Source organism: Drosophila willistoni, unplaced genomic scaffold (assembly GCF_018902025.1).
Source record: "Drosophila willistoni isolate 14030-0811.24 unplaced genomic scaffold, UCI_dwil_1.1 Seg183, whole genome shotgun sequence".
Taxonomy (NCBI): domain Eukaryota; kingdom Metazoa; phylum Arthropoda; class Insecta; order Diptera; family Drosophilidae; genus Drosophila; species Drosophila willistoni.
The window spans coordinates 626,270-649,591 of NW_025814144.1; the positions used below are offsets into that span (position 1 = coordinate 626,270).

Here is a 23,322-nt window from a genome sequence, read left to right on the forward strand (position 1 = left end):
ACGAGGGACATCCGTCAACATAGTTTGATGTATGGTACTATAGAGATGCAGCTCACTGGAGATTCACAACGGATATCACAACTAGCGCACGCCAACAATTGGAACGAGTTGCGGGCCGCCCTCATCAGCGAATATAAGGTGCAAACGCCTTATGAAGAGTTACTACGACGGCTATACCATACTTCCTTTGGAGGAAACCTTCGTAAGTTTATTGAAGATTTAGAACATAAGTCTTTTATTATAATTAATAAGTTAGAATAAGAAGGCGATGCCGCCAATACCATTTTATACACAAATGCCATGAACAACACAGTCAAAGAAGTCATTATTAAAAGATTACCAGACAAGCTTTATATGACATTAGCGAAGTTTGATATTTCAACAGTGTCTAATTTGAAACAAGTAGCCCAGAGAGAGGGTCAATATCAAAACAGCTCCACAGAGAAACCCAAAACTAACAATCAAAGTAATTCAGGAAATTCTAATTACAAATCAAACCAAAACTATTCAGGGCAGAACTATTATAAGCAAAACCACCAATACAATAATTCAAATCATACCAATCCCCAAAATAACCAACAGCTTCGAGAAGAATTTCAACAAAATCTTAATCAGGGCAGACACGAAAATCCCCTTAATTATCAGATTCAGAATCAACCTCAGAATCAAAACCCTGTGGTAAATCAACCCACTAAAAGGCAAAGAGAGAGTACCAGAGAGTATGACATACTATTAGGTAGAAAATATCTCAAAGCATGTCAGGCCGTTATTAATTATGAAGAAAATAGTGTAACATTAATTACAAATTCTATTTCAAATACACCAATAAAGAAGAAAAAGAAGAATCAATACCTCCCCCAGAGTTCGAATATGAAGCATTCGCACATGAAATAAATAACGGTATCGAGGAAAGAAACGAATTTAGACTTGATCATTTAAGTTCAGAAGAAATAGAAAGGTTAAAGAAAATATTGCGATAACCAGTATAGGAAAGGTGAAAATTTGACCTTTACCAGTACAATAAAACACAACATCAGAACTAAACACGAAGACCCAATTTACAAACACCCATACAAATACCCACAAATCTTTGACGATGAAGTCAATAAACAATTTAATGAAATGATAGAACAGGGAATCATTCGGAAATCGAAATCGCCCTATTGTTCATCAATCTGGATCGTCCCCTAAAAAAGGGGACGCATTCAAGGAACAAAAGTTCCGCCTAGTAATCGACTATCGTAGTCTAAATGAGATTACTGTCGATGACAAGTTCCCAATAAAGAATGTTTAGTCTACTTAGACGATATTATTGTTTATTCCCCCTCATTAGAAGAACATTTGGCATCACTAAAAAAGGTCTTTGCTAAATTGCGCAATGCTAATCTAAAACTACAATTAGATAAATGTGAGTTCTTGAAAAAGGAAACAGAATTTTTAGGTCACGTCATAACTACAGAAGGAATCAAACCAAACCCAAATAAAGTCAAAGCCATTCAAAATTTTCCGATCCCTAAAACCCCAAAAAAAATAAAATCATTCTTAGGATTATGCGGATTCTTCCAAAAATTTATACCAAACTTTGCACATATTGCAAAACCTTTAACTCTTGGATTAAATAAAGGAGCTTAAATTAACATAAACGATCCACATAATATTTCATCCTTTGAAAAATAAAAATATCTTCTTATGGACGACCCCATACTTGCATATCCCGATTTTAAAAGACCATTTTTTCTAACCGCTGATGCTAGCAATATAGCTTTAGGTGCTTTCCTCTCACAGGACCATAGGCCTATTTCTTATGGTAGTAGAACACTAAACCAACACGAACTTATTCAGCCATAGAAAAGGAACTACTATCTATCGTATGGGCAACCAAATATTTTAGGCCATACCTCTACGGTAGACATTTGGAAATCCTAAGTGATCATAAACCCCTTGTCTGGTTGGACAATATCAAAGAACCTAACATGAAATTACAAAGATGGAAAATAAAATTGAACGAATTCGATTACAAAATAAAATACTTACCAGGAAAAGAGAATTATGTGGCAGACGCTCTTTCCAGAATAAAAATAGATGAAAATCTTTTAGGTGAAGAAATAAGTAGTTCTAGAGCTACAGTACATAGTGCTCAAGAAGATAACGAAAACCTAATAGCCATTTCAGAAAAACCCCTGAATTTCTACAATCGTCAAATAGAATTTAATAAATGCAACGAAAATAAAGTCAACGTTACTCACTATTTTCACAAAACGAAAATAGAAATATCATATGTAGAAATGACCAATCAGTTTGCTAAAGAAATTATTAAGGAATATTTATGCTCAAAAAATAACGCACTTTATATTCAAAACGACACAGATTTCCAAATACTTCAAGAAGCTTATCTTGAAATAATTAGTCCAGACAGACATACAAAAACATTGAGAAGCACTTACAAATTAAAAGACATTTCCACTTATGCAGAATTCAAAGAAATTATTCTTAAAAACCATAAATCACTACTTCATCCAGGTATCACTAAAACTCAAAACTGGTTTAAAGATAAATACTATTATCCAGACTATCAAAAATTAATTCAAAACTTCATTAATGAATGCCATATTTGCAATTTATCAAAATTAGAAAACCGAAATACCAAATTATCTTTTGAAACCACCCCAGAGATATTTAACGCTAGAGAAAAATACGTGATGGATTTCTATTTAATCGACAATCAACAATTTTTATCTTGTATAGATATTTATTCAATGTACGCAACTTTAGTCGAAGTTAAAAGTCGAGATTGGCTTGAAACAAAAAGGGCAATCACAAAAATCTTTAACGATATGGGTTAACCCGTTAGAAATCAAAGCAGATAAAGACTCAGCTTTCATTTGCATAGCACTTGAAAATTGGCTACAATCAGAAAACGTTAATATAAGTATAACATCGAGCAAAAATGGTGTTTCTTCAAGCTAAGAGTTATTAATGCAGAATCTAGTATAGAAGACAAACAAACTAAATTTGAAACTATCCTTTACACATATAACCATAAAACTAAACATCTAACGACAAAGAGAACACCAGCAGATATCTTATATTTACGCAGGCACACCTCTTTATAATACACAAGCTAACAAAGCAAAACAAATTGATAAATTAAATGAAAATAGGAACGATTTTGAAATAAATACACAGTATAAACAAGCCCCTTTAGTTAGATCGAAAACGACAACACCCTTTAAGAAAACAGGTGAAATTACCCAAGTTGACGACAAACATTAACAAGTTGAAACAAGTTGAAACAAACCGAGGTAGACAAACAACACACTACAAATCGAAATTCAAAAAGAAGAAGAAAACTCATCAAAGTAAATATATTAATTAATTTCAGAGATACCAACATTACTATTTCTACTCTTATCAATGGTACACTCGACGCATAATCAAAGCATTGAAATTAATCCCATAAAGGCACCTAATGGATATCTTGTATTCAAAACAGGAATCATGGATTTACCCTCAGATTTCGAATATCATTATTTAACTGTAAATTTAACCAATATACAAACCACTTATAACAACTTGGTTAAGCAGTCAGAACCATATAAGAACATAGTCCACATTCAGTATTTAGTCGAAAAATTAAATCGCGAAATGAACGGCATAAAAATAATAGAAAGAAATAAGCGAGGACTTATTAACATAATAGGCACAGCACATAAATATCTTTTCGGCACCTTAGACCAATACGATAAAGAAGAACTTCAACAAAAAATTGATAATCTATCAGCAAATAGCGCCCAAAATAATGAACTTAATCATATCATTGAAGCAGTCAACAAAAATATAGAACTCCTAAATAATCTTACTATTCAACAGGATGCAGACAAAAAATTAAATATACTAATGTTCAACTTAGAGCATTTTACAGAATACATAAAAGACATAGAGTTAGGAATGCAGTTGACAAGACTAGGAATATTTAATCCAAAACTTTTAAACCATCAAGAAATATTTAACATAAAAACAGAAAAACTCTTAAACATACAATACAATTGGTTAAAATCAGACACAAATGAAATATTAATAATTTCGCATATACCTAGACAAATATCTAAAACATCGCAATTCAAAATTATATCCTATCCAGATGAAAATAATAACACTTTAACAGAAAACATTCAAGAAAACTTACTATATTCAAAATAATAAAGTTTATGCAAAATCAACCAAAAAACAAGAAATAAATGAGTGTATAGTTGGCATTATTACACAAAAACCAGCAGAATCCAAATACACAAAGATGTTCAAAACCAATTCAATTAGTTATGTAGAACCCAATATTGTCGTAACTTGGAACAAACAAATTTAAAACAAAATTGTAACCAAAATAAAAATATTATATTCATAATATAATAAAAATATACGACTGTGCTATGCAGTTGAATGAGATATCAATAATAAATACATTGCACGATTATACCCAGAATATTTATGTAACCAACAATGTAACAAAACTAGAACCAATCTCTTATATCCAAGCTAAACAAATCATTTCCGAAAAAACTGCGTTTAAAAAAATATTTAATATCATAACTACTACAACATTTATAATTACACTAATAAGTTTAACCATAAACTCTTATCTTATCTATAAATTTAAGTCAATATCAAAAAAAATAATTATTACACAAATTAAGAATGAAACTTTTGTACAATCAAGTGACTCAGCTTTTGACAATCCCGTTTTACATGAATTGTGCCCATCCAAAGAAATTTCACTTGCAACACAGCAAGCACATCCAACTCTATACCCTGTATTTCCCGCCTGAGCACAGGCTATTTTCTACGTGTTGGGGGAGTAATATATCCGCTACTCCATCCTCTCACACCACTCAATTTCCCACTCCAATCACCCACATAACTTGACCCCCTAAAATTCATAACGTTAAAGAAAACATCCGTTTTTATAAACAATTGTCCCCCTCAAAACCAAAGCGTATGAACGCTAATCCATAAAATTAACATAAACAATTAAACACTTGAAATAATAATTGTCCCCCTAACAACCAAAAGCGTGAGAACGCTAGCTCAGCAATTAAATTCAGACCAATCAAATCATCCAAATATCAATCACGCCACCAAAGGGCTCCCAAATTTAGCTTATAAATATAACCATAAGACATTTTTGTAACCAGTTCTAAGTTTTCATTCAAATAATAAAGTACGTTGCTTTTAACTCGCAAAACACATCTTTTTTTTCCTTATTGGGAAAATCGGATTTTTTACTATATATATATATCAATAAATGTACATACATATATATATTTTAACATTTCCCTCATAATACTCATCAAGGTCCCTGCTCGGGCGCCATCTGTAAGAAAGCTCTGGTGGGGTACAGTTCTCAATCTCCAGAGTCCCGTCTACAGAACATTTATTTGATCTGAAGACCATGAAGAGTATTATGAGATGAAATTGAGACCACATAAAGGGAGAAAAGGGAAGGGAAAGGGAAAAGGGTAGGAGAAGAGTCCAAGAGGAGCAGCAACGACTGATCTTGTCTGCCAAGCGAAGCCCGCTTGGCCAAGATCCGTTGCCTCTTGGACTGGGAAAGGGAAGCGTGATGGGAACGTTAGTGGGGTTATTGGAAAGGGACGATGAAGAGGAACTCCAACGACTGATCTTGCCTGCCGAGATCCTTGAGTGACTTACCCTTGAGATCAGCGACGGACTTCGTCTGCAGGAGAATAACTCATCCTGCCGAAGTCCGCTGATCCTTCGGCTCCACTCAAAAGGTAAAGTGACCAGGGAAAAGGGAAGGGAAAGGGTAGACATAACTTTAGTAACAAAGAAAAAATAATGCTGTGTGGGTTAAGTAATAATAGTACAGATTTTTTATTAATAGCTAACTAATCCTGAACATCTTTTATTATTTTGGGTCCCTACCGCACTCAAGCAAAAAGGATCTCAGGAAATAGGCTCACCTGCTACTCCTTGTCTTCCACTCGATGATTTTCTATGGTTTTTTTTCCTCACTACTGCTGGTTGTTTCACTTTTTGAACTTGACACTCTTATGGTCACTGGCGAAGTGATTTATCTCTAATTCTAGCTCTCTGTTCGAACCCACCCTGGCTCTGCCTACTTATGTCCTAACGGTAAAAAAACTTACGATGCGCACGCGTCAGAATCGCCGACCCGTCGACGCTTCAGCCACACCAAGACAGCTAGAAAGAGAGAGAGACGTCGATCGTAAGCATTGACTATCAGAAACAAAAGAACTACAGTTAGTTTTGAAGTGATGTGGTTCGATTCGTCACACTTTGTTTTTATTTTTCTTATCATGTGCGATGGATCACCACACTTGAAACACTTACGCTCTCCGCTTGTTATCGAACTTTTCTATTATCTCTACTTTACTTCTAAAAAGATAACTCTAATGTTGCTTTCTTTGACGACATCATAGGATAATTATATTTTAAATAGGTCTTTATTTGAACTTTTAACATTTGTTTTGCATACACAAAAAGCTGTAACTGACTTCAATGTAAGGTTAAAGCGTCTTCTTCTAGATCCCTAGTCCACTGTACAACGTTAATCGAACCCAAACCTCAAAATTCGGAAACGCTTCCCTCCACATGTGAACCATGATTTTTGCCTGTGCTCGAGACTTCTTGAATTGTTCTAGCCGAGGGGAAATTTGCATCTTGCCCATCATTCTTAGTTTCTATTTGGTGGTAATGAGCGAGTAGTAGACGCGTTTGCAGCTCAGCTTTAAGGCCTGTAGTCTCTAGCGCTAAGTCCCTCAATTTACTGCGCAGCTCTTCAATACGAAAAGCTAGAATCTCACCTCGATTCATTTCACACAATTACATGTTCGTATATTGCTTAACAAGAGTGGTATATTAATGTATGGTTATCAATCAACTTTCAATCAAACTTAGCAAAATTTACACACTATGTTAATGTAGGTCCAACTGTTATAGGTTATGGTTTAATTCAGACGATTCTTAGGAATGTGCTCTCTGTAGCTCACATCAATTTCGTCAATATTTCTGCCACCGCTCTGGTTTCGTCGTGCAAGCAAAGTAACTCACACTCAAGACAACAATGTAGCAAATCAATATCGTTGAAGCAACTCACTCAGCCTTCTTGCAAATGTTCGGGTTGTTCTCTGTTATCACTCTGTTATCGCGACTCACTCGGCTTTTTCCAGTCGTTCTCTTCGTCTTTTTTTGTCTGCTTCGAATTATCTCAACTTCGTGCCCGCTCGTCGTACTGATCAAGAATATATATACTTTATATGGTCGAAGATGCTTCCTTCAATGCGTTGTCTTACCCTTTTCGCAAGGGTAAAAAAAACAAAGCAGCGATCAAATTTTCCATGTGTGTTCTCTCAACAAAGCGTCTTAGATCTACTTGCGTCGAAATGCTGAAGTACACTAAATCAGAGGTAGGCGCCCATAGCCCGTGCGGGCACTTTTGCTCGGCAATTGCTCGTGTGGCCGTCTGTGTGCATGCCGATGTGAGCACGAAGTACAAGTTGAGAGCGTAAAAAAACAGCTAGTGTCGCACAGACTTTTGACGAAAGCAGTACTATGTCGCTTTGTTACGCAGCTACACGCAGAAAAATTAATGCTTCACTTTCTTACATGGCAACTTTAAAAATATTTTGCCATTATTTATATTTTGTCCCTATAGGGTAAAATGTATATTATAATACAATTAGGTCGGAATTATTCTTTTCACTTGCAGTTTAATTTTTTTATTCGTTTCTTCACATACGATTCGCGCAGTGTAAAGCAGCTTACGCACACAAGCAAGCGCACGCATACATTGACAGTTTGAGCTGGCTCTCTTTGTGCCTACCCCTGAACTAAATCCACCCTCATGCTCTTCAATTTTTGGTGTGAAGGCTTCGGCAGCCGTTCGGCTTACACGCATAAGAGGTGCCGAACCTGTTCGTCTTCCGGGGGATATGAGTGCCGGGCCCTGTACTAATTATCACCAACTTCGTGATCGCTGTCGGTCTCACTGCTACAACAGTAAACTCTCGTTATCATCAACTTCGTGTCTGCTGTCTGCTTCCACAGTAAACACTAATTATTATCAACTTCGTGTCTGCTGTCTGCTTCCACAGTGAACGTTAATTATATCTAACTATCTGTCTCTTGGTCTGTCTGCTTCCATAGTAAACACTAGTTATCATCAATTTCCTGTCTCTTGTCTGCTTTCTCTTTTACACACACACACAAATTTCACCAATTGTCCAAAAATCTCGGTTGACCCCAGTTTGTGGGAATATACTTTCCCTTATCATTTTATTTATTATGATTCTTAGTGTTAAGAATACATATATATATATTGTATTATTTTGGCCTTAGTTACAATATTGTTTGTGCGATGTGATCGAGGCGAAAGTACCATTGCGAGTGTTTTGAATCTACGCATCTCCTTCATTTTGCGAATGAATGAGTCCACCAGATAGCTACGGCCGCTGCGTGTCGTTCTGTCTCGCTCACTAGCCACTACACAATTACGATTATTGTGCCCGCGTGACACATAATTTCCTACATATGTGAAGAGGATCGTTTCAAATTTCGTTTGGTTGTCTTCTATTTTCTGTTTTTATTTCAAATGGTTTATCAATATCGTTAAAGATTTTTGTGACTGCTCATTTTGTTTCAAGCCAATCTCGATTATTAACTTCAACTGAAGTCGCGTCATTTGAGTAAATGACATCTTATAATTACAGATATTAACTTTTTTTTGCCAGAAAGCAAGCATAGGTCCCAGCGTATGATTCACCCTCTCAATTTGGACATTACTTGAGGTGACTCTGTGGCTTCCTCTATCCGATACTATGGAAAAGGGTCGACAAAAAAAGTCTTCAAGAGCTAGCACCGCTTCTTTAGTATTCGTCGTCTTTGCTGGATACAGTTTGACAAATTTGGTAAAAACGTCAATAACACCATACTTCTTGCTTCTATTTGGTGCTATAGGACCACAATGATCAATCTGAATTAGTTTAAAGGGTCGATTCCCTTTAGGAATCCTGTGCATCTGTTTGTGTGTAAGTGTTGGTTTGGGTGTGTGTTCACATCATAATTTGTGATAATATCAACTTTTAGGCTATTATTTTTACATATTTTCATATCTTATTACTTCCATGATAAATCATTTCAATTAATCCAACATGAAAGTATTATAAGTATTCGTTTCAGCATGCATTCCTTGATTGGTTGAATTGACTCCCATAGTGGTCTGAGAGGGCACACGTCGGGGGGAGGGGTCCTGGGTTCACTTTTCCTCACTCAGATTATTGTTATTTAATAATATCAACAAATGGAATCGATGGGCAGCTGATCCTGCTTGATGCTTAGACGTCGTGGATTATTTTGCTTACGGCTGCTGGCCGAACTGGGTACAATGGCTATGCACCACTTGCACCACTGGCACCACCACCACTAGCGCCGGCAATGGCCAGTGTGCAGAGGCTATTGTTGTTGCTGTTGTAGTCACTGCTATTTATGGAATTACCAGAATTGGTTCGCTCGTTAATACTTGTCAGGTTTGGTATGCTGGGCGCAGTTGTGGTAATAGTCAGGCCACCCATCGTAAAGGATGCCCCAGGATGCTTGGTGTTGTTATTCAACGGCTCCAGTTCGCTGGCCAGCACGCCGTTGGGTATGGAATGGGAGCGGATTTGCAGACGACCCGAGTCCAGCGATTCATCACTGGCCGGATCCAAATGATCAACCGAAGCGGCCGATGCAATGTGCTGGAACATGCTGGCCGAGAATGTACGATCTGGAAAGGGAGCTAGACTGCCTTTTGTACTTTTTGTGTACTCCAACTTTAGATCATCCAACTGCTTGGCACTGCAGAGAGGTGTATCCACATCGTACGTGTTGTTAAAGAGCGTGTAGTCCACCTCGTATTCACCAGTTTCCTTGCGAAACGACACCACATTGACGAAACGATGGCCCACAGTATCTCCGATGGCAAATAACTGGTACGAGCCTGCGTTGTCATGCCAGTGGACTCGATAACACCCTCCAACATAACGACCACTTCGAAGCGTTCCTTGAGCATATCCGTGGCGGAGAGCATATATAGTGGACTATTTCGATCAATTTTATGCACTATAGTCGTGGGCCAGATAAACATTAAGCGATCCTCACCGCCATCAGCAACCACATGCAACTCCTGTTGATAGAAGGGCAACACCTCACCTTCTTTGGTCACCTTCTTGCGGATAATCTGGGCACGGATATGGGCCTCAATGATGTGCGACTTGCGCATATCACCGACTCGGAACATCAGACATGGCATGCCATCCCGATGGCAGATTACCGAATTTCTCGAGAAGAGCAACGTCTGGGCTCGCTTTTTGGGACGCGATAATTTGGCAAACACAATGCCCACCATAAATGCTTGAATAAAGACGCCAGTGATGCACTGTATGCACATGGTAAATATGGCCTCGGGACACTCTTCGGTCACATAACGATTGCCATAGCCAATTGTTATCTGCGTCTCAATCGAGTAGAGGAAAGCCGTCATCATGCTCTTCACCTGGGTCACACATACCGTATGCGTCATATTGGCCACCAGTTCCGGCTGGGTTTCGCTCAGATTAATGTACTCCAAATCATTGTGGGCATACGCAATGATCCACCAGATGAATGCAAAAAATGCCCATGAGATGACAAAACTGGCGGCAAATACCAGCAGCGTCCAGCGCCACTGTGCATCCACCAGAGTGGTAAAGATATCCTGTAGATAGCGACGACGTCTTTTGGCCACATTGCCCTGAACCACATTACATTCGCCATGCTTGAAGACCACAAGTTTTGGTACACGCCGCGAGCAGAAGCGTGTCTGCCGATACCAAACCATAGCCTGAATTAAAATGCTGGTAAAACACAGCACAAAAACAAAACCAATGAGTAACAGCATTAAAGATCAAGGTAAACATTCGAAATTTTATTTTCTTAAAATTTTCTGAACACAGTCTGGCAACGTCGCGTATGTGTTATCGCTAAGCGTAGAACTAGTAAAAACTTGGATTAGGCAAAAGACCGTGATGTATAGAGAGAGAGAGAGGGTAGGGAAGAGAGGGATTGAGTGGGTTAGATAGAAATTCGGTTTCACTAGGTTTAATCACGACCAATTCACAAATTGCACTGCTCTTCATACTCATAATTCTGTAGCTCAAAGACCATCTCGCAATTCTTGGGTTTAATTCTGTTGAATTGATGAAGCTAATATTCAATTAAAGTTTTCTATTGCTTAAGTTTAATTTTATATGTTGATTATTTATTTATTCTTTGATTATTTTTTGACTGCAACACCGGGACCACATACACACAGTTCAAGTTTTTACAACAAAAGAGGAAGTTAAAAAGCAAGTGTGACCAGTCATTAAAAGATGACAGTATTGTGTAATGAATGATAGTATTGCGTAATGACTGATAGTATTGCGTAATGACTGATAGTATTGCGTAATTTGTTATTTGATAACGAATAGGTATTCAACATGCCTCCTCAAAAAACATTAGAATTAAAAATATTTAAGAAAGATTAATATTCAATTGTTAGCTTATACTAATGTTAGTTATCAAGGTATTAAGAAAAAAAAAAAAAAGATAAAAAAAATTCAATTAGTTCATAAAGCATGTATTAGTTTTTCTTTAAAGTATTTCTCCTTGTACGGCACGGACGATCACTCCTCCTGTAGTATTACCAATTGGTTCGTAATTCTGCAAATCTTCCAGCAGGAAGTGGTTTGGTGAAGATATCAGCAAGTTGGTTATCTGTACAAATATACTCAAGACAAATCTCATTATTTTCTATCTTTTTATACCATACACCCATAGGGTGAAATGGTATATTAAAGTCGCCAAAATGTATGTAACAGGCAGAAGGAAGCATCTCCGACCCCACAAAGTATATATATTCTTGATCAGGATCAACAACCGAGTCGATCTAGCCATGTCCGTCTTTCGGTCCGTCTGGCCGTCCGTCCGTCCGTCCATCTGTATGAACACGCAGATCTCGGAGACTATAAGAGCTAGAGCCACCAAATTTGGTATGCAGTCACGTGAATTATGTACAGTAATCGAGTTTGTTTCAAATTTTTGCCACGCCCCTTCCGCACCCGGAATTTACAAAAAACAGATTTTCTTAAAAACTATGTAAGCTACCGACATTAAATTTGGTATGTAAGCTACCTTAATAAACGCGCAGATATTGACTATCTAAAAATTTTTCCACGCCCATTTCCGCCCCCGAAAATTAAACAAAACTGATTTTCTCGAAAACTAACAAAGCTAAACTCACCAAATTCAGTAGTATACTGGCTTAGTATGCGCGCAGAATATATGTATTTTAATACGTTGCCACACCCGAAAAAACCGATTGTCTCTTGCAATTTTTTGACCATCGCGATTGGCACACTAATTAATCTTATCTATTTCTATCAAACTACCAAATTTGACTAAAATCGGACTAAAAACATTCAAAATATATGTATGAACGTATTTTGCTACGCGAGCAGAATTGGCCGTTGGTTAGTGGCGGCGCTAGAGTGCTCGTGTGTTTGTAGAGTAAAAGACAGCATATGGTATGAGGCATGTTAAAACAATTTAATAGACATACATTTGGTTTTCGAAATTTTAAATATTTGTTTAACCTGGTGTATGCTATACCTAAGTCGGCGAGACGGCTTACTTACTTCATTTCTTAAATTCGCAATGATAATACAACCTTGGTTGTCTTCATAAATTTTAATGGGGTGTTCAAGTTTTATATTTACACTATTTATTTAGAGACTACCCAGAGGGCTTCTCTAACAGCTTCAAATAGAGCCATATATTCAGCTTCAGTTGATGAAGATGCCACTGAGTTTTGTCCTTTTGTATTCCAACAAATTAGATTAAACAAATCTCCAGATGTACTTTTTCTATCAATCTTATACTACCCCAATGAGAATCTACATAGCCAACTAAAACATTTTCAAATGATGTATTCTTTTTAAAAACAAGTTTTATATTAATAGTTCCTTTTAAATATCTAACAAGACTTTTTAAACATTGCCATAACTCAGCATTGTTCTTGCTACTATACCTACTCAGGAAAATTTATTTAAAATTCTTTTCACATATGCAGCTTGGCTTAAATATATTTTGTCTTCATAAATTTCAATTCTGATACCAATGAAATGTCGTATCTCATTTAAGTCAGTCATTCTAAACCTCTCACTTAAATATTTTTTGAAACTATTCATTTTAATCATATCTCCTGACGCTATTAAGTCATCAACATATAATAACACATATATGTATTTCTTAATATCACCTCTATCAAGAATACATATACAGCGATCAACCGGAGAGTTTACAAAATCGAATTCTATTAATGCTAGCTCAAATACTTGAAACCGGCATCTAGCTGCTTGTTTAAGCCCATATATGGCTTTGTTAAATTTGCATACATGTCCAGCATTGCATGGTACGCCTTGTGGAGGTTTCATGATATTTCCTCCTTCAATGTACATACCATTGAGAAAAGCTGTCTTAACATCCATCTGATGGACTTTCAAATTAAACTGAACTGCTAATGATAGTATGAATCTGAAACTCGCAATTCTGGCAACAGGGCAAAGGTTTCCTCGTAATCAACTTGGTACTGTTGCGTTAAACCTCTTGCAACCAGGATTGCTTTATATTTGATTGGAACGGTTCGTTATATTTATTTTACCCATCTACTATCTACAATATTTTTGTTTTCTGGTTTTCTTATTATTGTCCAGGTGTTATTAACTTCATGGGCATTCAACTCTGTCTTTCTTGCTTCCTCCCAATCAATTTTATCATTTCTATTTAATATTTCTTCAAAGGATCTTGGGACTTCATCAAAAATTGAATGTGCATTTAATATAAAATTATTTAGAGTTACATTATTCTCCTTATAGGATACCCTTGATTTGGACTTTAACCTTTCACTTTTTCTACTAATTATATTAGTATCCTTTCTCAATTCAAAATCATTACACGGCTGATCAGCTTTTTCACAATCCGTACTATTATTCGGGATATATAATTCCTTTATATCATTCAGGAGATCATGTTTTCTTTTTTTATTCGCTCTATCATATTCCGTACTTTCATTCGGGTTGAATTGATCACCTTTCTTACTTTCATTCGGGTTGAGTTGATCACTTTCCTTACTTTCATTCGGGAAATTGAGCTGATCACTTTCCATACTTTCATTCGGAAAACTAAGCTGATCACATTCCGCATTTCTTCTAGGATTTCTTTTTGACTCCTACTCTCTTTGAATCCTGTTAGTTTCGTCTACAACGACATCCCTTGCAACAATAAATTTTTTTTAATGGCATCACACAATTTGAGTCCATTAGGTTCATACCCTACAAAAATTTAAAAGATTTTTCATCAAATTTATCTTTATACCCTTGCAAAAAGGATATATTAATTTTGGTCAAAAGTGTGCAACGCATAGAAGGAAGCATCTCCGACCATATAAAGTATATATTGTAAGAGTTATAAATGTTTATTGTTTTCTCAGCTTTTATATTAATTCACAATGGATGGCTTAATAATTAATGTTTTTCTCAAACGCACGTTGGTCGCTGCCAGCTTTTCAGAACGGAAGAAGGTATCAGCGTTGTCTCTTTTAAAAGTCATCGATATCACCGCGTTGATATCGTTATAGCTTAATCGCTACATAATACAGGTTATCGCTTATACAATAGGGTTATTTTATATATGTATTGGATTAGCGTTATTATTAAAGTAGGTAAATAAGTATTATATACATACGTAGACCAGGGGATTTATATGTAGCCTACTACAAAATATTCTTGATCAGCCGAGTTCAAATCGCCATGTCCGTCCGTCTGGATCAACGCAACTCCTCCTAGACCGAAAGAGCTACAGAACTGAAATTTTCATTGTAGGCTTGTATATACTGCAGGCGTTGTATATCTCGGATTCAGAAGGATCGGATCACTATATCATATAGCTCCCATACAAATGCCAAAGTCACGAACAGTGACTTTTCTTAATAACTTCGTTATTTTCTGAGCTCTTATCAATGAAATTTAATATTGTTAAGTTAATTACACATATAAACGACTATGCAAAATTTGATCAAGATCGGGTGACTACATCATGTAGCTCCCATAGGAACGATCTTTCGAAAACAGTGACTTTTGTCAATAACTTCGTAACTATTGACGCGATTGCTTTCAAATTAAACATTTGTTAGTTTAATATATCTGTAAATGACTGTGCCAAATTTGATAAGGATCGGGTAGCTATATCATATAGCTCCCATAGGAACGATCGGTGGAAAACAGTGACTTTGATCAATATCTTCGTTATTTCCTATGCTAAGATTGTAGGCCGTTCTTTCGGAAACATTACCTTTTTAGCGTAAACGTTGTTCCAATTTTGATGGCTATAGGTAAGGAAAGAGTTACCAAAAATGTTGCAAGGGTATACAAACTTTGACGCGGTCGAAGTTAGCCCCGGCCCTCTGGGTTATTTTACTGTCAAGGAGTGCTCTGCTTGGAATTCTGTTAATTAAGTATGTTGCAGTTAGTACAGCTTCACCCCAGAAACATTTGTCTAATTTTGCTCCATTTATTAGTTCTTATCATTCGCTCCGAAACACCATTTAACTGAGGTGTATGTGGCACAGTCAAATGATAACTTATCCCTTTTTTAACGTAAAAATCACGCATTTCATTTGATAAGTATTCCCTACCGTTGTCAATATACAAATTGACAATTGGAGATTGAAGTGAGCTTCGCTTTTAAATCTTTAAATGAATTGAATACATCTGATTTATATTTTATCAAATAAGTAAGTTACACAGTAATGTGTAAATTGATCTACAAAGATCACAAATAATTTTCGTCGTCTAGTGTAACTGGTGTAATGGGACCACAAACATCTGAGTGAACTACAAATAAGGGTCGTTTATATGATTTTTATCTGTAGATTGTTTAATTGGCAACCTAGCCTGCTTTCCATTTAAACAGGACTCACATATTTCATCTAATACTTTTAAATTAACAAGAAGACTGCTGTCATTAAATAAATTATTATTCTTTATTTCAAGTAATTTCGCATTGCTTATATGTCCTAACTCTCATGCCATAATCGATAATTATTTTTGTTCCTCGCCTCTACACTGTAAGCTTAAAATTTTACTCCTGGTACATCAATCAACATACCTGAATTTTGAAGGACAATCACACATCATCACAGTCAAACTTTATAGACATCCCTGCCTTTTGCAGGCGCTTCACAGATATGAAGTTTCCTGATGCTTCTTTGCAATAGAGCACATCCTCCAGAGTGATATTGTGTCCATTGTGTAGCCGTACTATTCCACGTAGTTAGTAGCATATATGAATTCACCCTCTTTTGCCACAGCGATTTTTATTGGCTGCCGCAATTCCACGCAATCGGCAAACATCGAGTCATCATTGATCAAATGGTCAGTGGTTCCAGAATCGAGTATAAAACCGAGTTCACTATTAACTTTATCACTTTCTTTAATTCTTTTCATCATGAACGCAAAACTTGGCCCGATGTTGCAAGTTGAGCTTTGTTGATTAAAATCTTTAGTTATATTTGCCCTTATAAAATCGTAACAATTCTTTTTAATATGCCCCTCTTTGCCACAGTAATGGCATTTAACGCTAATTCGTGCTTTTCCCTTAAAAAATTTCTTTTGTTGTGTGTATTTAGCTTTCATCCCACTATTATTAAAATATTTTCTGTTGCTTACGACTGCCTTCATGACTTTTCGACTTGTATCCGTACCTTCATCTCTTAGTTTGGTCTCATAGTCTAACAATTTAATTTTTACAAATGCTAATGATAGAGTATCGTCTGACAAAGTTTCAATCGCAGTGATTACACCATTATAGTTTGAAGGAAGATTCCGCAGCAAATGTGCGATCTTGTTGCTCTCATCCATTGGTGCACCTGCTGTTAACAGCTCATCCACCATGTCATCGAAAATAATAAAATGTTTCAAAAGTGTTATTTCACTAGATAGTTTGAGGGTCATTAAACGATTGTATGCACCCAAATGAGAAGCAACGCTTTTACGCTCGTATACCGCATCTAAATTCTGCAAAATACCACGTGCCGTGATGTCGCCTGCCGTTTAAAAAGGAATCGCCTAAATTGTGAATTAATGTGCATTGTTAATTAATGTTCCAACAATATCTCCGCATTTTCCCAAGTATCATCTACTTTAGGCATTGGATTATCAATTACTTTAATGACTTAATTCGGTAAAAAAAGCAATTCTTTTTAATCTAAGTCTAAATTTCCATGTAGAATATTTTTCTCCACAGAAAGGCTTAATATATATAATAATTGTCCCCCTAACAACCAAAAGCGTGAGAACGCTAACTCAGCAATTAAATTCGGACCAATCAAATCATCCAAATATCAATCACGCCACCAAAGGGCTCCCAAATTTAGCTTATAAATATAACCATAAGACATTTTTGTAACCAGTTCTAAGTTTTCATTCAAATAATAAAGTACGTTGCTTTTAACTCGCAAAACACATCTTTTTTTTCCTTATTGGGAAAATCGGATTTTTTACTATACATATATCAATAAATGTACTTACATATATATATTTTAACATTTCCCTCATAATACTCATCAAGGTCCCTGCTCGGGCGCCATCTGTAAGAAAGCTCTGGCTGGGGTACAGTTCTCAATCTCCAGAGTCCCGTCTACAGAACATTTATTTGATCTGAAGACCTTGAAGAGTATTATGAGATGAAATTGAGACCACATAAAGGGAGAAAAGGGAAGGGAAAGGGAAAAGGGTAGGAGAAGAGTCCAAGAGGAGCAGCAACGACTGATCTTGTCTGCCAAGCGAAGCCCGCTTGGCCAAGATCCGTTGCCTCTTGGACTGGGAAAGGGAAGCGTGAAGGGAACGTTAGTGGGGTTATTGGAAAGGGACGGTGAAGAGGAACTTGCAACGACTGATCTTGCCTGCCGAGATCCTTGAGTGACTTACCCTTGAGATCAGCGACGGACTTCGTCTGCAGGAGAATAACTCATCCTGCCGAAGTCCGCTGATCCTTCGGCTCCACTCAAAAGGTTAAGTGACCAGGAAAAGGAAGGGAAAGGGTAGACATAACTTAGTAACAAAGAAAAAAATAATGCTGTGTGGGTTAAGTAATAATAGTACAGATTTTTTATTAATAGCTAACTAATCCTGAACATCTTTTATTATTTTGGGTCCTACCGCACTCAAGCAAAAAGGATCTCAGGAAATAGGCTCACCTGCTACTCCTTGTCTTCCACTCGATGATTTTCTATGGTTTTTTTTCCTCACTACTGCTGGTTGTTTCACTTTTTGAACTTGACACTCTTATGGTCACTGGCGAAGTGATTTATCTCTAATTCTAGCTCTCTGTTCGAACCCACCCTTGCTCTGCCTACTTATGTCCTAACGGTGAAAACATACGATGTGGTTAAGTAATAATAGTACAGATTTTTATTAATAGCTAACTAATCCTGAACATCTTTATTATTTTTGGGTCCCTACGCACTCAAGCAAAAAGGATCTCAGGAAATAGGCTCACCTGCTACTCCTTGTCTTCCACTCGATGATTTTCTATGGTTTTTTTTCCTCACTACTGCTGGTTGTTTCACTGTTTGAACTTGACACTCTTATGGTCAGTGGCGAAGTGATTTATCTCTAATTCTAGCCCACTGTTCGAACCCACCCTTGCTCTGCCTACTTATGTCCTAACGGTGAAAACATACGATGCGCACGCGTCACAATCGCCGACCCGTCGACGCTTCAGCCACACCAAGACAGCTAGAAAGAGAGAGAGACGTCGATCGTAAGCATTGACTATCAGAAACAAAAGAACTACAGTTAGTTTTGAAGTGATGTGATTCGATTCGTCACACTTTGTTTTTATTTTTCTTATCATGTGCGATGGATCACCACACTTGAAACACTTACGCTCTCCGCTTGTTGTCGAACTTTTCTATTATCTCTACTTTACTTCTAAAAAGATAACTCTAATGTGGCTTTCTTTGACATCATAGGATAATTGGATTTTAAATAGGTCTTTATTTGAACTTTTAACATTTGTTTTGCATACACAAAAAGCTGTAACTGACTCCAATGTAAGGTTAAACTATTTTAATGTAGGTCCAGCTGTTATAGGTTATGGTTTAATTCAGACGATTCTTAGGAATGTTCTCTCTGTAGCTCACATCAATTTCGTCAATATTTCTGCCACCGCTCTGGTTTCGTCGTGCAAGCAAAGTAACTCACACTCAAGACAACAATGTAGCAAATCAATATCGTTGTAGCAACTCACTCAGCTTCTTGCAAATGTTTGGGTTGTTCTCTGTAGCTACTCACTCTGTTATCGCGACTCACTCGGCTTTTTTCCACTCGTTCTCTTCGTCTCTCTTTGTCTGCTTCGAATTATCTCAACTTCGTGCCAGCTCGTCGTACTAATCAAGAATATATATACTTTATATGGTCGAAGATGCCTCCTTCAATGCGTTGCCTTATCCTTTTGCAAAGGTATAAAAAACAGCGATCAATTTTTCCATGTGTGTTCTCTCAACAAAGCGTCTTAGATCTACTTGCGTCGAAATGCTGAAAAAAAATAAATCCACCTCATGCTCTTGAATTTTGGTGTGAAGGCTTCGGCAGCCGTTCGGCTTACACACATAAGAGGTGCCGAACCTGTTCGTCATCCGGGGGATATGAGTGCCGGGCCTTGTTCTAATTATCACCAACTTCGTGATCGCTGTCGGTCTCACTGCTACCACAGTAAACTCTCGTTATCATCAACTTCGTGTCTGCTGTCTGCTTCCACAGTAAACACTAATTATTATCAACTTCGTGTCTGCTGTCTGCTTCCACAGTGAACGTTAATTATATCTAGCTATCTGCTCTCTTGGTCTGTCTGCTTCCATAGTAAACACTAGTTATCATCAATTTCCTGTCTCTTGTCTGCTTTCTCTTTTACACACACACACAAATTTCACCAATTGTCCAAAAATCTCGGTTGACCCCCAGTTTGTGGGAATATACTTTCCCTTATCATTTTATTTATTATTGTTACAGAATGCGATTTCCTTATTTGTCTTTATTTATATTATGATTATTAGCGTTAAGAATACATATATATATATTGTATTATTTTGGCCTTAGTTACAATATTGTTTGTGCGATGTGATCGAGGCGAAAGTACCATTGCGAGTGTTTTGAATCTACGCATCTCCTTCATTTTGCGAATGAATGAGTCCACCAGATAGCTACGGCCGCTGCGTGTCGTTCTGTCTCGCTCACTAGCCACTACACAATTACGATTATTGTGCCCGCGTGACACATAATTTCCTACATATGTGAAGAGGATCGTTTCAAATTTCGTTTAATTGTCTTCTATTTTCTGTTTTTATTTCAAATGGTTTATCAATATCGTTAAAGATTTTTGTGACTGCTCATTTTGATTCAAGCCAATCTCGATTATTAACTTCAACTGAAGTCGCGTCATTTGAGTAAATGACATCTTATAATTACAGATATTAACTTTTTTTTGCCAGAAAGCAAGCATAGGTCCCAGCGTATGATTCACCCTCTCAATTTGGACATTAGCTTGAGGTGACTCTGTGGCTTCCTCTATCCGATACTATGGAAAAGGGTCGACTGTAGGCCACAAAAAAGTCTTCAAGAGCTAGCACCGCTTCTTTAGTATTCGTCGTCTTTGCTGGATACAGTTTGACAAATTTGGTAAAAACGTCAATAACACCATACTTGCTTCTATTTGGTGCTATAGGACCACAATGATCAATCTGAATTAGTTTAAAGGGTCGATTCCCTTTAGGAATCCTGTGCATCTGTTTGTGTGTAAGTGTTGGTTTGGGTGTGTGTTCACATCATAATTTGTGATAATATCAACTTTTAGGCTTATTTTTCATAAATTCATTACAACTAAAAACTAACAATGTAAAAATCATTCATTAACTTAATTAACACATCCATGCAATCAAAAAAGCGGGGATAGCAATCATTTCAGCATTTTAAAAAGGATCACATACACACACGCACATACGCACACACGCTAGGATCTATGACAGTTGAGTTCCCTCGGAATCTTTCTAGCTTATTTTGCAGCATTCACTTGAAATTGGTTTAGAAATTAGGAGCCTAACACTTATAAAATACAACATCAGTTTCTGGTCGTGGGGGGAAAATGAGAAGAGGGCACACGTCGGGGGGAGGGGTCCTGGGTTCACTTTTCCTCACTCAGATTATTGTTATTTAATAATATCAACAAATGGAATCGATGGGCAGCTGATCCTGCTTGATGCTTAGACGTCGTGGATTATTTTGCTTACGGCTGCTGGCCGAACTGGGTACAATGGCTATGCCACCACCTGCACCACTGGCACCACCACCACTAGCGCCGGCAATGGCCAGTGTGCTGAGGCTATTGTTGTTGCTGTTGTAGTCACTGCTATTTATGGAATTACCAGAATTGGTTCTCTCGTTAATACTTGTCAGGTTTGGTATGCTGGGCGCAGTTGTAATAGTCAGGCCACCCATCGTAAAGGATGCCCCAGGATGCTTGGTGTTGTTATTCAACGGCTCCAGTTCGCTGGCCAGCACGCCGTTGGGTATAGAATGGGAGCGGATTTGCAGACGACCCGAGTCCAGCGATTCATCACTGGCCGGATCCAAATGATCAACCGAAGCGGCCGATGCAATGTGCTGGAACATGCTGGCCGAGAGTGTACGATCTGGAAAGGGAGCTAGACTGCCTTTTGGACTTTTTGTGTACTCCAACTTTAGATCATCCAACTGCTTGGCACTGCAGAGAGGTGTATCCACATCGTACGTGTTGTTAAAGAGCGTGTAGTCCACCTCGTATTCACCAGTTTCCTTGCGAAACGACACCACATTGACGAAACGATGGCCCCACAGTATCTCCGATGGCAAATAACTGGTACGAGCCTGCGTTGTCATGCCAGTGGACTCGATAACACCCTCCAACATAACGACCACTTCGAAGCGTTCCTTGAGCATATCCGTGGCGGAGAGCATATATAGTGGACTATTTCGATCAATTTTATGCACTATAGTCGTGGGCCAGATAAACATTAAGCGATCCTCACCGCCATCAGCAACCACATGCAACTCCTGTTGATAGAAGGGCAACACCTCACCTTCTTTGGTCACCTTCTTGCGGATAATCTGGGCACGGATATGGGCCTCAATGATGTGCGACTTGCGCATATCACCGACTCGGAACATCAGACATGGCATGCCATCCCGATGGCAGATTACCGAATTTCTCGAGAAGAGCAACGTCTGGGCACGCTTTTTGGGACGCGATAACTTGGCAAACACAATGCCCACCATAAATGCTTGAATAAAGACGCCAGTGATGCACTGTATGCACATGGTAAATATGGCCTCGGGACACTCTTCGGTCACATAACGATTGCCATAGCCAATTGTTGTCTGCGTCTCAATCGAGTAGAGGAAAGCCGTCATCATGCTCTTCACCTGGGTCACACATACCGTATGCGTCATATTGGCCACCAGTTCCGGCTGGGTTTCGCTCAGATTAATGTATTCCAAATCATTGTGGGCATACGCAATGATCCACCAGATGAATGCAAAAAATGCCCATGAGATGACAAAACTGGCGGCAAATACCAGCAGCGTCCAGCGCCACTGTGCATCCACCAGAGTGGTAAAGATATCCTGTAGATAGCGACGACGTCTTTTGGCCACATTGCCCTGAACCACATTACATTCGCCATGCTTGAAGACCACAAGTTTTGGTACACGCCGCGAGCAGAAGCGTGTCTGCCGATACCAAACCATAGCCTGAATTAAAATGCTGGTAAAACACAGCACAAAAACAAAACCAATGAGTAACAGCATTAAAGATCAAGGTAAACATTCGAAATTTTATTTTCTTAAAATTTTCTGAACACAGTCTGGCAACGTCGCGTATGGGTTATCGCCTAAGCGTAGAACTAGTAAAAACTTGGATTAGGCAAAAGACCGTGATGTATAGAGAGAGAGAGAGGGTAGGGAAGAGAGGGATTGAGTGGGTTAGATAGAAATTCGGTTTCACTAGGTTTAATCACGACCAATTCACAAATTGGCACTGCTCTTCATACTCATAATTCTGTAGCTCAAAAGACCATCTCGCAATTCTTGGGTTTAATTCTGTTGAATTGATGAAGCTAATATTCAATTAAAGTTT

General features: G+C 37.8%; 2 protein-coding genes across 2 annotated transcripts; both read right to left on the reverse strand.

Moving 5' to 3' along the window:
- Positions 1–9,264: 9,264 nt before the first annotated feature.
- LOC6637758 (G protein-activated inward rectifier potassium channel 3) lies at positions 9,265–11,031 on the reverse strand. Its single transcript, XM_002060859.4, is given in 3 exon segments — positions 9,265–9,429; positions 9,432–9,979; positions 9,982–11,031. Coding segments are annotated over 3 exon segments (1,620 nt in total). The 5' UTR covers positions 10,955–11,031; the 3' UTR covers positions 9,265–9,330.
- A 9,912-nt stretch (positions 11,032–20,943) lies between these two features.
- LOC124461029 (G protein-activated inward rectifier potassium channel 3-like) lies at positions 20,944–23,030 on the reverse strand. Its single transcript, XM_047012620.1, has one exon. It carries the CDS (start codon positions 22,992–22,994, stop codon positions 21,372–21,374), a length of 1,623 nt encoding a protein of 540 aa, XP_046868576.1. The 5' UTR covers positions 22,995–23,030; the 3' UTR covers positions 20,944–21,371.
- Between the last annotated feature and the right edge of the window lie 292 nt (positions 23,031–23,322).